Source organism: Oppia nitens, unplaced genomic scaffold, assembly GCF_028296485.1.
Source record: "Oppia nitens isolate AA-2021 unplaced genomic scaffold, nextdenovo-longstitch-racon4-pilon3 scaffold18_pilon_pilon_pilon, whole genome shotgun sequence".
In the NCBI taxonomy this organism is placed as follows: domain Eukaryota; kingdom Metazoa; phylum Arthropoda; class Arachnida; order Sarcoptiformes; family Oppiidae; genus Oppia; species Oppia nitens.
The window spans coordinates 1,454,057-1,468,052 of NW_026533197.1; the positions used below are offsets into that span (position 1 = coordinate 1,454,057).

At 25.8% G+C, this 13,996-nt stretch overlaps 2 protein-coding genes across 2 annotated transcripts; both read left to right on the top strand.

Moving 5' to 3' along the window:
* The first annotated feature begins 1,589 nt into the window (after positions 1 to 1,589).
* Positions 1,590 to 5,688, top strand: LOC128965962 (protein fem-1 homolog C-like). The gene is made up of 8 exons (XM_054312755.1): positions 1,590 to 1,829; positions 2,570 to 2,884; positions 3,241 to 3,513; positions 3,612 to 4,022; positions 4,086 to 4,123; positions 4,211 to 4,297; positions 4,365 to 4,547; positions 5,152 to 5,688. The coding sequence occupies exons 1-8, from the start codon at positions 1,748 to 1,750 to the stop codon at positions 5,686 to 5,688; spliced, it is 1,926 nt and encodes a 641-aa protein (XP_054168730.1). The 5' UTR covers positions 1,590 to 1,747.
* A 1,335-nt stretch (positions 5,689 to 7,023) lies between these two features.
* LOC128965961 (actin-binding LIM protein 2-like) lies at positions 7,024 to 13,952 on the top strand. The gene is made up of 16 exons (XM_054312754.1): positions 7,024 to 7,260; positions 10,011 to 10,106; positions 10,165 to 10,360; positions 10,423 to 10,535; positions 10,595 to 10,755; positions 10,813 to 10,907; positions 10,963 to 11,092; positions 11,343 to 11,417; positions 11,537 to 11,911; positions 11,971 to 12,280; positions 12,344 to 12,457; positions 12,717 to 12,802; positions 12,865 to 12,940; positions 12,999 to 13,042; positions 13,110 to 13,334; positions 13,545 to 13,952. The coding sequence occupies exons 1-16, from the start codon at positions 7,257 to 7,259 to the stop codon at positions 13,644 to 13,646; spliced, it is 2,202 nt and encodes a 733-aa protein (XP_054168729.1). The 5' UTR covers positions 7,024 to 7,256; the 3' UTR covers positions 13,647 to 13,952.
* Positions 13,953 to 13,996: the final 44 nt, after the last annotated feature.

Sequence of the window (13,996 nt, forward strand, 5' to 3'; positions counted from 1 at the left end):
CACATTTTATATAATTTATATAACTATTACATTTTGTTTTTACATATATTTGTGCTTAATTTTACAATTTAATGCTTATATTTTTCAAAATAACTGAAATAGTTATTTTGAAGTTTTTATAGTTTCTAACCCAACAAATAGTTATTTATAGTTATAATAAAATTTCGGAAATAGCGTCCACTGGTCAAGTTAGGTGGACATACTAAGTCCCAGTTATAAGCGTTGAACCGACAAAATAATTTTTTTAGTTGGAAATCAAGACACTAATTATTAATAATTATAATTATTATTATTAAACTGTATAAATGAATGACATATAAAATACTGTATACTTACAGACTTAATGCCTTATGTCTACAAATTGTGAGAAAGTGCTTAAAGCCCTTGAATTTGACAAAAATAAAATGTATTTAAAAATAGAGAAGAATTGATGAGAAGATGCCAACCATTTCTAACAAAATATTATATACAGTACTGTATATAACATATGATAAAAACACTTTACCTTCACTTTTCCTTCACTCATAACTTTACACTATTTTAATTTGTTTTATCCTTCAATGCCTAAAATAATTACAACAAAATTAGTTAATTAACATTTCTTAATGATTTTTACAAATTCAAAGTTAACATAATTATATGTATAAAATAGGATTGTTAGACGTCCTCTTTTTTTTGGAGGATTTTTCTCTTATTTATTTTGATAAACACTGTCATCAGAAATATTGTCCATTAATATGTTAATTAGATAAAATATTTTTTTCAAATTATATATTTAGTAAACATAAATTTTCATGAAAATGTCATTAATATAAATTGTTATAATTGTAATAATTTTTAAATGTGATCAACAAATTGGTAAAGCTTTTAATTTTGTATATAATTTTTAATTATATTTTTATATAAAACAAATAAAACTATTATGTTCTTAAATTCTTCTTCGAAATTCTATTTTCTATTTTCTATTTTCTATTTTCTATTTTCTATTTTCTAATGTTAAAATTATAACTTGCAACCCTAGTATATAATTTTATGATTTTTAAATATTGTGTCAGATTTAAAATATTTCATAAGATTTAATATACAGTATATACTGTATTAAATTAATTAAAAGTAGTTTAATCTATATTTTGTTATTGATTTAATAATTCAAAAGCAGAGTACTGTAAGTACTGTAAAACAATTAATTCATTAAACATTTGCTAAAATGTGTTAAAATACATATATATGAGTGGATTAGTATTAAAACAGATATAATTTAATTTAGAAATTTAGATTCAGTGATAATTTGATGTTAATATTTGTTATTAATATAAACAATAAGTTTCTTAAAATCTAATATTAAGAATAACTTTTATTGTAAAAATATGAATACATTTTTTGGTGTATTTTATCGCATAATTTATTATCTATTTTGAAAATACTATATATTTTGATGTTTAGGATAACGACTAAACAATCAATTAGTTAAATGAAAGCAATTTATTGACAATGAAATTGTTGTCAAGTATTAGTATTAATATAATGTATTAATAAGTGTTAGTTTTGTGTGATGTCAGTCACTGGCACTGGTATGCGCTGGCAGTCACTGGTGTAAGTGTTGTGACGTAAGGTATGGGATGTGCTTTAAAGCAATCATATGGACGACTGTGTGATGTTATGTCAAATGATTGCCATTATATGAGTGAATGTAATAAACATTGTTTTGTCTCAATTGTCAAGTGTTTTGCATTACTTCGGCTACGATATGTGGATATCAACTAAATTGGATCAGACATCACATATCGACCAGTGCTTCAATGAACTCATCACTGAATGCAGACTTTCAGGTATTTCATCAAAAGTCGACACACATTACCCTTCATTACCATTGTTTACATTTAATTACCAATTGATTGTTAATTCAATTACAGTATTAATACAATTGTAAATCAAACTAATATATCAATTGATTTACATTTACATTAAATCTGTTATAATTATAATTAAATGACACATTTATTATATATATGATAGAAGTTTATATTATAATATCATATCATATATTAAATTAATAAAAACTAAACAATAGTCCATTTAATTTAAATGATTTAATTATGTTATTAATACTAAAGATTTATTAAATGATAAGACATTGAAAATTGTTTGAAATTTAAATATAGACTTAACTTATAGTATAATAATTGGTTTAAATTATAGTTAATCACATTTCTCCACAAAATCTAATTCATTGCCAAAAAATAATGCAATCAAACAAATCTATAAACTCTTTACTTATGTTTTATTATTTAATGTTTTAATTGGATTTTATTATGAAGTTAACTAAATTAATCATAGCTTTGATGATTTGACATTTGATTGAATAGTCGTGAGTTCGATCCCAGAGTAGTACATAAAAGTGTATAATAACTTAATCTAATTAAAATAAATAAATAATATTAATATACTGTTTATACTGTATATTAAAATTTGTTGATTCAAATGACTAGAATATAATTTTTTCTATTGATATTTAACTTATATAATGATTAACACTCTCTTTCTCTCTCTCTCTCTCTCTCTCTAACAGCTCCGGGCGCTAGACTTTCATATTCAATCCGAAACAAATTGGAGAGACTGAGCAAAGAGGAGAGGAAAGTGATTGTAAGTCGGGTTAAGGAGGGATGCACTCCATTGTTTGTCTCGTGTAAGAAAGGAAATGTCGAAATTGTTGATTATCTCATCACTGAATGTCACTCCGATGTCGAACAAAAAGGTGTATATGAAGTACCCGACGACCGATCCATTCATTATGTAACTCCTCTCTGGTGTGCAGCTGTTGCCGGAAAGTTAGCTGTTGTCAAGTGTCTCGTCAAACACGGAGCTAATGTTAACAGTGTTTCAGGTAAACACTCTTTTAGGACCATCTCTTATAACTATTTATTACAAAAGTTAATGAATTAGCTATTTATTTGAGTACTATTTTATACAGTATAGTAATGAACTATTATTAAGCTTATTATCGTAATTATCAAATTAATTAAAAAAATAGTGAGATTTGTGTTTTATTTTACTTAAACTACCCATCTCACTTTATCTAACAGCCGTAATAAATTATATAACATATATTTTATATTTACCGATAGTTTATTAAATATAGTAAATATAGTAAATATAGTAAATATAATAATTTTATTAATTTATAATTGATGTTATATTTTAATATTTAAGGTAATAATAGTTTAATTTTGAACAAAACAGATACGGGTAGTACTCCGGTACGATCTGCCTGTTTCATGACTCATCTCGATATAGTTACCTATTTGGTTGACAACGGGGCTAATATTTTGAAGCCTAACTATAACGGCGGTACTTGTCTTATAAATTCAGTACAAAGTGTACCTCTCTGTGAATTTCTGCTAAAACATGGCGCAGATGTCAACGCACAAGACATACAATTCAAAACAGCTCTTCATTATGCCATTCAAGAGCATAGATTTGAAACAACTAAACTTCTTTTGGATAACGGTGCCGGTATGTATGTCTTACTTTAATATTGATTTTATGTTTTATTAAAACTATTATCGGTATAATAATGTTATTTTGTTGCAAATTTATAATATGCATACCAGACCCATACATAAAGAGCAGATATGGTGACGACGCTCTTCAGACAGCATGTTTGAAGGGAGCGACTCAGATATTTGAGTATTTAATCAAAAATGTCAATTATAGCAGAGCTCGTATAGCCGAAGCTTATGAACTAATGGGATCGACATTCCTCGATGAACACTATGACTTACAGGCGGCTCTTCAAAATTGGAGAAAAGCTTTAACCATACGTATTGAAGACCCAACTTTGTCAAAGCCAAACAATGTTGTGCCAAAAGCTGCGTATTTGAATGCTTTTGAGTTTGAAACTCATGAGCAGTTGGACAACCTATCCATGGATTTGGATGCTATGAGAATTCAATCGCTAATTATTTGTGAGCGAATATTAGGAGCGCTTCATAAAGATGTTATTTTTCGACTAATGTTTAGAGGTATTATCAGAAAACCAAAATCTAGCGGTAATTATAAGATATATGTGTTATCTTATTATTTAGGGGCCGCTTATGCGGATGGATTACAGTACCAGCGATGTGTAAGCTATAAATATAAATACTATAAATACTTGTGTTTAATAATATGATTGAATTATTAATGTTTTTCATATTTATTGAATCCATAGATTGATCTCTGGAGATATGCTTTAGATTTAAGAATACAAAAGGATAGTCTTCTTCATAGCGAAACATGTTTTGCAGCTCAAGCTCTGGTAAATTGAAGCAAAAACATCATTGAAATACAATATTAATATAATCAACACATTTATTATACATTAGGTCCGACTATATCTTGATTTACAAGAAAAGCACTCGAATGGTGTTCTTCGGGAAGAATTGAAATTTGATGACGTCTTCCATACGGTTAAACTTTTGGTCGAAGAGTTCCCTAAAGCGATGAGATTGTTAAAAGTGCGGCCAATCTTTAAGCGACAACAGGATAACTTTGATAAGATTCTTAAGGTTATTGTTACTAAATATAATTGTTTATAAAAATCAACTAAAATGCCTTACCGTATAAACGCTCATTTTTCCTATCAAATTATCTTAATATTTGAAATATTAACCATTTGTTCACATTTATTCCCACCCACAAGGAAATTATGTAAGATCTGTCAATAGTTGATAATAATAATGCAAATAGTATTAATTATTACAATAATTTATAAGGCAGTTATTAGTTTCCGACCGGTCATGAAATTAAAAGCTACCCGACATTTGTAGGGCCATTATTTTGCATTACATATACCAGTTAATAGATGACAAATTTTAAGGGTGGGAACTTTATTACTTGGAATCATATGATTAGTCAGTAGACAATTAATTACTATGAGAAGGAATTTCATATTATTTCCTATGGTTTCCTTAATAAGTGCTTACATACGGTATTAATAATTTTAAAATTACGGTATTTTTAAAAGAGAATTAATTTATATTTATTTGAAATTATATATTTTTATTTTATACGATAACTAATTTTTAAAAACAATTTTTACACAATATTATGATAATTTATGTTTAAATTCTTTACTATAATTATAAAAACTTATTACCGGTAATTGTTTAGGTATTGACTCATCTATTTTATGTACTGAATGTAATCCCGAAGACAATGAAACAAACAGAAGAAACAAAGCAATTAATAAATGCAATAAATTTAATGAACGCTCGCAACTCATGTGGCGATACTTTATTACATTTAGTTGTTTCAAAGGCCAACACAATGAAATCCAATACATTTATTGAAGACCCGCATACAGTCATATTTCCCGACCCACGGGTTTGCCAACTATTATTAGAATGTGATTTCAATGTGGATGCGTTCAATAATGTTGGTTCAACAGCACTACATATTGCTTGCACCCGAAACAACTTCAATCAGGATGTAGTCAATCATTTGTTGATTTATGGCACTCATATTGATCGTCGCAATGTCAGTGGCCAACAACCACACAAAATGCTTAAATCAATTACCGAATCAACAGTCAATCCATTAAAATATATGTCACTTAAGTGTTTGGCCGCTCATAAAATATCTGAACTTCATATACCATATATCGGTCAAATACCAGTTTCTTTAGAGCAATTTATTGCAATTCATTAACTATTTGATTATTGATTTGCATTTATATAAACTTTGATATCAATCTTCCAAATATAATACAAATTAATAAATAATATTGTTTAGCAATTGATGCAATTTTAAGGCATATTTTATAATTATCATTATATAACATATATCTATATATTTATATATATATTCATTCTGTACATATACAGTATATTTATATTGTATTATACTTGAAAATATTTTATTTTCTTATCACTAGTGGATCTAATTTATTAAAATCACGCCATTATTTGTAAGATCGTCATTTTATGCTATTATAATTATTATAAGTAATTCACATTTATACTCTAATTAAAGTATCTATTGAACTATAATTATTGACAAACTTTTGTTATTATTTAATTACAATTATTTTTATTATTAATATTCATTGTGATATAATCTAGTTTAGATCTGACTCAGATTAAATTTAATATATATATATAAACCATATGTATAGGTTTATATTATTTAAAATAATTGTATAAAAATTCATTGCAGTTTAATTAATTTCGTTAATTAATAAAATTTATTTTAAAAAACACTATTACCAGTATATTATACAGTATTATAAATTGCATTTTAAGTTATACTATTAATAATAGTATTTAATGTTGGAAATTTGTTACAATTATTAAATATTAATTAAATATATGGAATATTCCATAATATTATAAATTATAAGAGTATAATAACAATTGTATAAACAACTTGACCATATAAATTAATAAATAAAAGTGATAATTGATTAAAATGATAATATACACTACATTAAAGATTAGCATAGATTCTATGCCATAGAATATATATTAATTATATATATATTGTAGAATTCTAGTAAAAATGTTATAATATTATAAATATAGTATTAATATTTAGCAATTCTCGATTACCGTTATTGTAATTAATAATTAATACTGGATATTATATTAATATGTTTTATTCAAAAAACATTAAACGAAAATAATTGTTAAATTTGTTTTATATTTTAAACAAACATTTAAACGCAATAATAATTACTTATTATTGTAACAACAAAATTGCGAAACTTGCAATCATAGCAACATATATACTGTATTTATATTAAATTATATATATTTATTATATAGTATTAAATAACAATTCAATTATTGTGTAATTAGAGATTATATTGTAATTAATTAATGTTTAAATTAAATGATGAGTTTATATGAATCCCTTCCCCAACACATGTCGTCACTATATGTATTGATAATGTAATGTATTATATGTGTGGTTACTGTGGTATATGGTATGCATATTATGATAACTCTATGATATTATTACTTTATATACAGTATTAGATTATTTTGTGTTACTCTTACTGTAGTTATGTTACAAAGTGTTGTACTTAACAGTCAATGCAGTGATGAATGCGGTGTTGTGTTCACTATATGTGACACTCATATCAATGTTATCGATGTCTGACTACTCATACAATAGTGGCTTATATTTGTGACAATACTGTATAGACAATAGTATTGTCAAAGTGGTCATCACTGGACATCACTGGACACACCATCTGATACATCATAACAACAACTATGGGTAAGTGGGTATTACATACATATCCAACTCAAACACATCTAACTATCAATTATTCAATTATTAGTTACTTTTAAAACCATTGATTATTAATGTTTATACTTTAAATGAATTTGTGTCAAATTGTCAAAAATGATTGAATTTATACATATATTATATATATATGACAGCAAATAACATGAATTATATCTTAATGTATACCAATAAATATCAATTAATGATAAAATTTATTATAACATACATACAGTCTATGATATATGATAATAGCATATAATATATGATATAAATATATAGCTAATGGCTTAAACAACTTTTTATTAGTATTGCATTAATGAATATCTTATTTGATATATAATATTATATTGTATTGTAAATATCATATTAAAATAAGATTAATAATGTATTGTTTAATAAAATTATTTATATTTAAAAGATGTCTAATATTTGATATAATAAAAGACATTTAATTAACAAAAGCATATATTTAGCTATTTATTTGTTTACTTAAAATTTTATATTCATTATTATTATTATTATTATTATATAACTCCTACACCCAATTGCCAAATGCCATCCCATTTGAAGCCTTATATGTGAAACACTTTAACAAAATTTTATGCAGTAATTGATTGATTGACACAAGATTTAAAAACGGAAATTATATTACATTTTGTTTTATCTCAGATAAAGTCAAACTTATTTTATTGAATATTATAATATTTTTTGATAAACATTTCTCATGATTTCTACAATTGACAATTAAATGTTTATTTTAAATTATTATGAATTGCATTTTTATTGAAATTATATTTCATTATATATTTTCATTAATTGAATTATTATTAATTTTATAAATGTAGAATTAAATATACTGTAAAAATGTTTATCAATTAATAGCTTAATAAAATTATAAAAAATTACAAAAAATACTTTATAAATTGTAACTTATCTTAAATAATATCGATATTTTAAATACAGTATCTGAATAGTAAAGAATTGGTTGATATTGTAGTAGATATGGGTGTGAATCACATGATTAGAGCATTTGAAGCAATTTTTATATTACTTATAAATAATGATTTTAATTGTTAATTACTATTTTAACCATTAAATAACTATTTAATATAAATATAGAACATTTTAATACATTTAAAAATAGAAATTTATGACAATTATTGAAAAAGATATACTTATAGTCAAACAAATTGTATTTAGAAGTTCTGTAATTAGTATTTACAAATCACAAACAAAAGTATCTTATTTTATAATCTGAAAAAAACAATATTAAATATGGCTAAAATCAAAAATGTTTTTAATTGTTTAAATATATATATATTATATATATATTTAAACAATTAAAAACATTTTTGATTTTAGCCATATTTAATATTGTTTTTTCAGATATTAATTCGCAAACATAACTATTGATAGATCATTTTGTAAATAACTGTAAATTACAAAAATAGTTGTATAAAATTTTTGAAAATGATAATTCAAATAACTTTTTGTAAAAGTTGTTAAAAAGCGTAGTTATGTATTAAATTATATTTATGATGTACCGTAATTATAAAATTATATTATAATTTACAAGTGATATACAGGAATTGTAAAAATAGTATTCAGTCACTCTAATAGTTATTAAACACAATATAATATATAATTCACTAGACATAGGATTTTGAAATCATTAAGCGATCAGTAATTCGTCGGTCTTAACAATTGTAACAGTAATCTAACAATTAGTCGACAATAATATCTAAAATAATAATGTTTTGTAATAATAAAAATAATGTTATATAATAAGCGAATTCTTGTATTTATTATAATTTTTTTTTTTGAATTACTCGCAAATTTGTAAATTTGATTCTCAGTCACACAACATGTGACACAAAAAAGAGACAATACAATGGACTGATTGGTTATTGTATTAAATGTCCCATTTTAGGCATCATTTTATTATGTGACTATAAATACAATATTAGCTAATTTTGAGGACTTATTTGTTTTGCTTTAAAATGCCTGTAATGATAAAATCCAAACCATTTGTAAGTGTTATTTGATAGATGTGTTAATTGCGATCAACCTCTTAAAAATCATAAATTTTTTTAAAAATATGGATACAAAAGTATCAGCCATTAGTTTATCTGTTTATGAAACTCAATATGAAAACTATGGTAAGTATTATCGTTATATAACAATAATTTATTTATTTGATTTAATAATTATGTTTGAATGATTTGTTTTGTGTAAAAACCCATTTATTATTAATTGAAGTTTTGTTAAATGAATAGGTTTTAATGCATATTAAATATATAAACAACTTAAGATGTAAAAACTTAATTTTATTATTATAATTATTATACTATATTATATAGTATTGTATATAAAATAATATAAAAATTTAATTCTTATGCAAAAATTGACACAATTTTATTAATTAATAACATTTATGTGAAATACGGAAATACTTGAAATTCAATTGTTTTGTGTTTTTTTTTCAATAAACTTATTAATAGTATATAAAATATAAAATGTTGGAAATGCGTGAAATAACATTACATTTTTAATAACTTTGTTGATTGGAAAAAATATTATGATTTAACATTTTTATTTAATGACTAATGAATAAATTTTTAAAAATTGACTAAACATTTGTTACTAAAAAATAAATAAATATTAAAAAATTAAATTAAATTATTGAATATGAAATAAAAATTAATTAATTTGTTATATTAATGATATGACCAAAACAGGCAAAGTTTTGTGTGAGTTTTGCTCAAAGAAGTGTTCGGGAAATGTCTTAAGAGTTGGCAAAACATACTTTCATATCGATTGCTTCAAATGTCAGGGTATACCTCTTGAATGACTTTTTTGTGTTTATAAAAACTGATATTTTGTTGATAATAGAGTGTGAAACGTCATTATCTACCGGTGGCTTCTTTAGCCGGACATCAAACTCTATACAACACTATTATTGTACTAATTGTTATCAGAAGTCGTTTGGAACCAAATGTGCCGCTTGTCATGAGTTTGTCGAGGGAGAGGTTGTGACAGCTTTAGGCAATACTTATCATCAAAACTGTTTTCGTTGTAGTAGATGCAAGTGAGTTGTATATTAGATATATGTATATGTATTATCATTAAATGTTTTACTTTATTTCAAAGACAACCATTTCCTACGGGTGATAAAGTGACGTGGAATGGGAGGGAATGCTTATGCGCTAAATGTGTACAAATTCCGGTCGTCTCCTCTCAAACACCCGATGGTATTAATCCGAGTAAGTCATCGTATAGTAAGTCAATTATGCAAAGTATTTAATTACAGACTTTCACACAGAATGTAGTGCTTGTGATGAAGACATCAATGAAGGCCAGGCCTTAATAGCATTAGACAAACAATGGCACATCTGGTGCTTTAAATGTGAGTCCTGTAAGTCAGTACTTCACGGGGAATATATGAGCAAAGATGGAAAGGTTTACTGCGAAAAAGATTATCAGGTATTTAACATATTTTAAGTAATTTTTCATTCATTTAATGTTTTCATTCAAATAAAGCGACTTTTTGGGATTAAATGCAATCATTGTGAACGATATATTACTGGGAAAGTATTACAAGCCGGAGAAAATCATTTCCACCCTACATGTGCCAGGTATTGATGATTGTACCGATAATTGTAATATAATTGATTATATTGTTTATTATAGATGCACTAAATGTGGTGATACATTTGGTGATGGTGAGGAAATGTTTATGCAGGGTGGTGCTATTTGGCACCCACGTTGTGGTCCCGGACCTGATGGTAAAATGGAAGTGGACGCACCTATTGATTTACAGGTATGTTTGAATATTAATAGACTTTTAAAATATATTTTGTTATAATAAGTATTAATTTAATAATAATTTAAGCATATTTTTGTCAATTAATTATTCAATGCTTTATCCTTAAAAAATGATATTGATAATGTATAATTTCATTAATTATAAAAATGTTGCATGGTTTATTTAATTTTTTTGTATGTTATTTTAAAATGCATGAATTGGCTTGTTTTGTCATTTTGTTTGGATATTGATTTAATACAATCAGTATTACCCACAAACCTATTCCCCGAGTCTATCGGATTCAATATCGCGATCTGCCAGTCCCTATGATAGCAAACAGGTTAGTCACTTACATGACTTATGAATGCAATGATATTTTTTATATATTAATTAATAAATATGTGTGAATTAATACAGTAAAAAATTATATTTAATTGCATTATAATGAATTTTGAACAGTTGGGTCACTCAATATCGCCATACACTGATAAGGACTCGATGTTTAATGACTTGAATCGAGTTTATACATACAGCTATTTAGCTGCTGAACCAACACAGGGTTATCTTAGACGACCTCTAGAGCCACGACCGCCAAAATCTCCGCAATTTCATAGACCCCCAGAAAGTTATGGTAGACGTCGAGTGTTTACCAAATCGTTGCCAAAACATGGAATGCAAGCGTTAATCGATAACTTACAGACAGGTCAGCCCAGACCTAAGTCTCCAGCCATGAACAATGAGGAACCACTTGAATTAGCACATTATCCCGGAGCCCAAAAACCAAAACCCAATGATATTCCTAGAATTGAAAGAGACGACTTTCCCGCTCCACCGGTATTATAATTGATGTTTAATTACCGTAATTTTTTTATAAGTAATTTTTGTGTTATTAGTTTCCGTATACTGATCCCGAACGTGTACGGCGATGGAGTGGTAACTCTAAGGATGCCGACTTAAACAATATTGAAGCCGATGAAGATGAAGTGGATCAAACAAATGGAGATTCACATCTTAAGAAAGAAGAACACGAGCTTTCAAAAATTGCGACCGGAATCGGAAAAGTGTTTCTTAAAACAGTTCAAGAAAGAGAAAAAATAATGGCATATAAGAGGTCTCATATTGATCCAAGAAAATCTTCGCGAACACCATCTGCCAAAACTGAATTATCGGCGCGACTCAGATATGAAAATCCTGTCAATGCCTGTAAGTAATGTATTGTTTGCCAATTGAAATATTTGCTTATTTAATATATATTATAATTAACAGCGCCTTCCCGTGATATGGATCGCCCTAAACCCTGGGAAGATGAAGAAATTGAAAGGGGATCTCATTTCAGAAGTTCATATATGGGCAGATATGTGCCTCCAATTAATTATAATGGTATTATTGTACAGTATATTATGTATTCATTATTCAATTGTTTAGTTTAAATATTATTTACTCTAATATTAAGTAATACATTATTTAGAAATCTTATATTTAATTTATTACAGTATATTATACAGAATCTATTGATAAACAAATATATTTTACTTTTACTCTAATTTTTGTAATAATCGTTAAATTGTTTTAATGACATTATAAAACATTACATGAATTGTAATGTAATTTATTTATGATATATTAATTGATACCATAGTTGTCTCATCTCTACGTAATGTTCCAAAACCTGGATATTTGCAGCACAAGTCATCGACATTACCTTCAAGAGATATTCATTTAAATGTATAATTTATATATTTTTAATTATATTTTTTAATTACCGGTAATTTAAAATGTCATAATAGGGAAGTGATTCTCCATTTACCGATAGAATGATTGAAAAGACACAAAGCATTGATTTCAGTTCTGGAAAATCCGATAGTATTTATCATTTAAATATCATTCAATGATTTGTATTAATAATATACTCTTAAATTAGTTTCAGCCTATTCTGAACAACCACACGATAAAAGACAATACATCGTAAGTTAACTCGATTTCTAAATAAATTTAAATAATGTATTAATTGTTAATATTTAATGAATGATAGAATCATTCAATTAGTGGAACCTTCCGGACGACACCCTTTTCCGATGGATTCGGTGGCTATCGTTACGCATCCTATTCACCGCATTTTCGCCGATCAATGCCTAACGTTAACTTTCATCTCCATTCAAACGATCCGCCCCGTCAGTACCCGTATCATCTACTGGTGACTAATAATTATAGACTACCACCTGATGTGGACAGATGTCATTTAGAGAGACATTTACAGGTAATATACATGTTATTAGATTAAGCTAATTATCTTGAATTATACAGTAATTATACCAATTTAAAACACACTTATCTATATTACTATCATCTACTCTTCAAAAATTATTATCGAAATTAAATGATAAAATTATCAAATGTTTTAAAGAGTAATGTAGTGTAGTATCGATTAGTGTGTGTTAAGTATTAATTAAAATATATTATTTGACAGAACTCTGAGTTTGAACAACTGTTTCATATGAATCGCATTGATTTTTATCGATTACCTGAATGGAGAAGAAATGAAATGAAAAGAAGAGTTAAACTCTTTTAGACAACAATTCATAATTACTTTAATCAATTGACTTAAAATGATTTTGATTTGGTGTTCAACCACTTCGTCTATCATTATTTTGTTTTTTTAATTTTTAACTTAATGCTAATCACTTTAATTACTTAAAAGACATATTGTTTTTTATAAACTGATGGTTTAACATATGACATGATTTAATTCAAAACGTAATGTACTTTTTGATTACCGATGCAATTAATGGTTGAGTTGATTGAGTCATTAATTATTAGTTAAATTGAATATATTTACATAATATTTTAATATATATATAAATTTTAGTAATATTTATTGGGGTATTTATTAGATTTTTGATTTTTAAGTGTTTCACTAGT

Bases quoted from the DNA above. Each gene is read 5' to 3' on its own strand.
- LOC128965962 (XM_054312755.1), top strand. From the start codon at position 1,748: ATGTGGATATCAACTAAATTGGATCAGACATCACATATCGACCAGTGC. The intron at 1,830-2,569 runs GTATTTCATCAA...TCTCTCTAACAG, and splicing joins CACTGAATGCAGACTTTCAG to CTCCGGGCGCTAGACTTTCA. The intron at 4,023-4,085 runs GTATTATCAGAA...CTTATTATTTAG, and splicing joins TTTTCGACTAATGTTTAGAG to GGGCCGCTTATGCGGATGGA.
- LOC128965961 (XM_054312754.1), top strand. The intron at 10,536-10,594 runs GTAAGTCATCGT...ACTTTCACACAG, and splicing joins ACCCGATGGTATTAATCCGA to AATGTAGTGCTTGTGATGAA. The intron at 10,756-10,812 runs GTATTTAACATA...ATTCAAATAAAG, and splicing joins ACTGCGAAAAAGATTATCAG to CGACTTTTTGGGATTAAATG.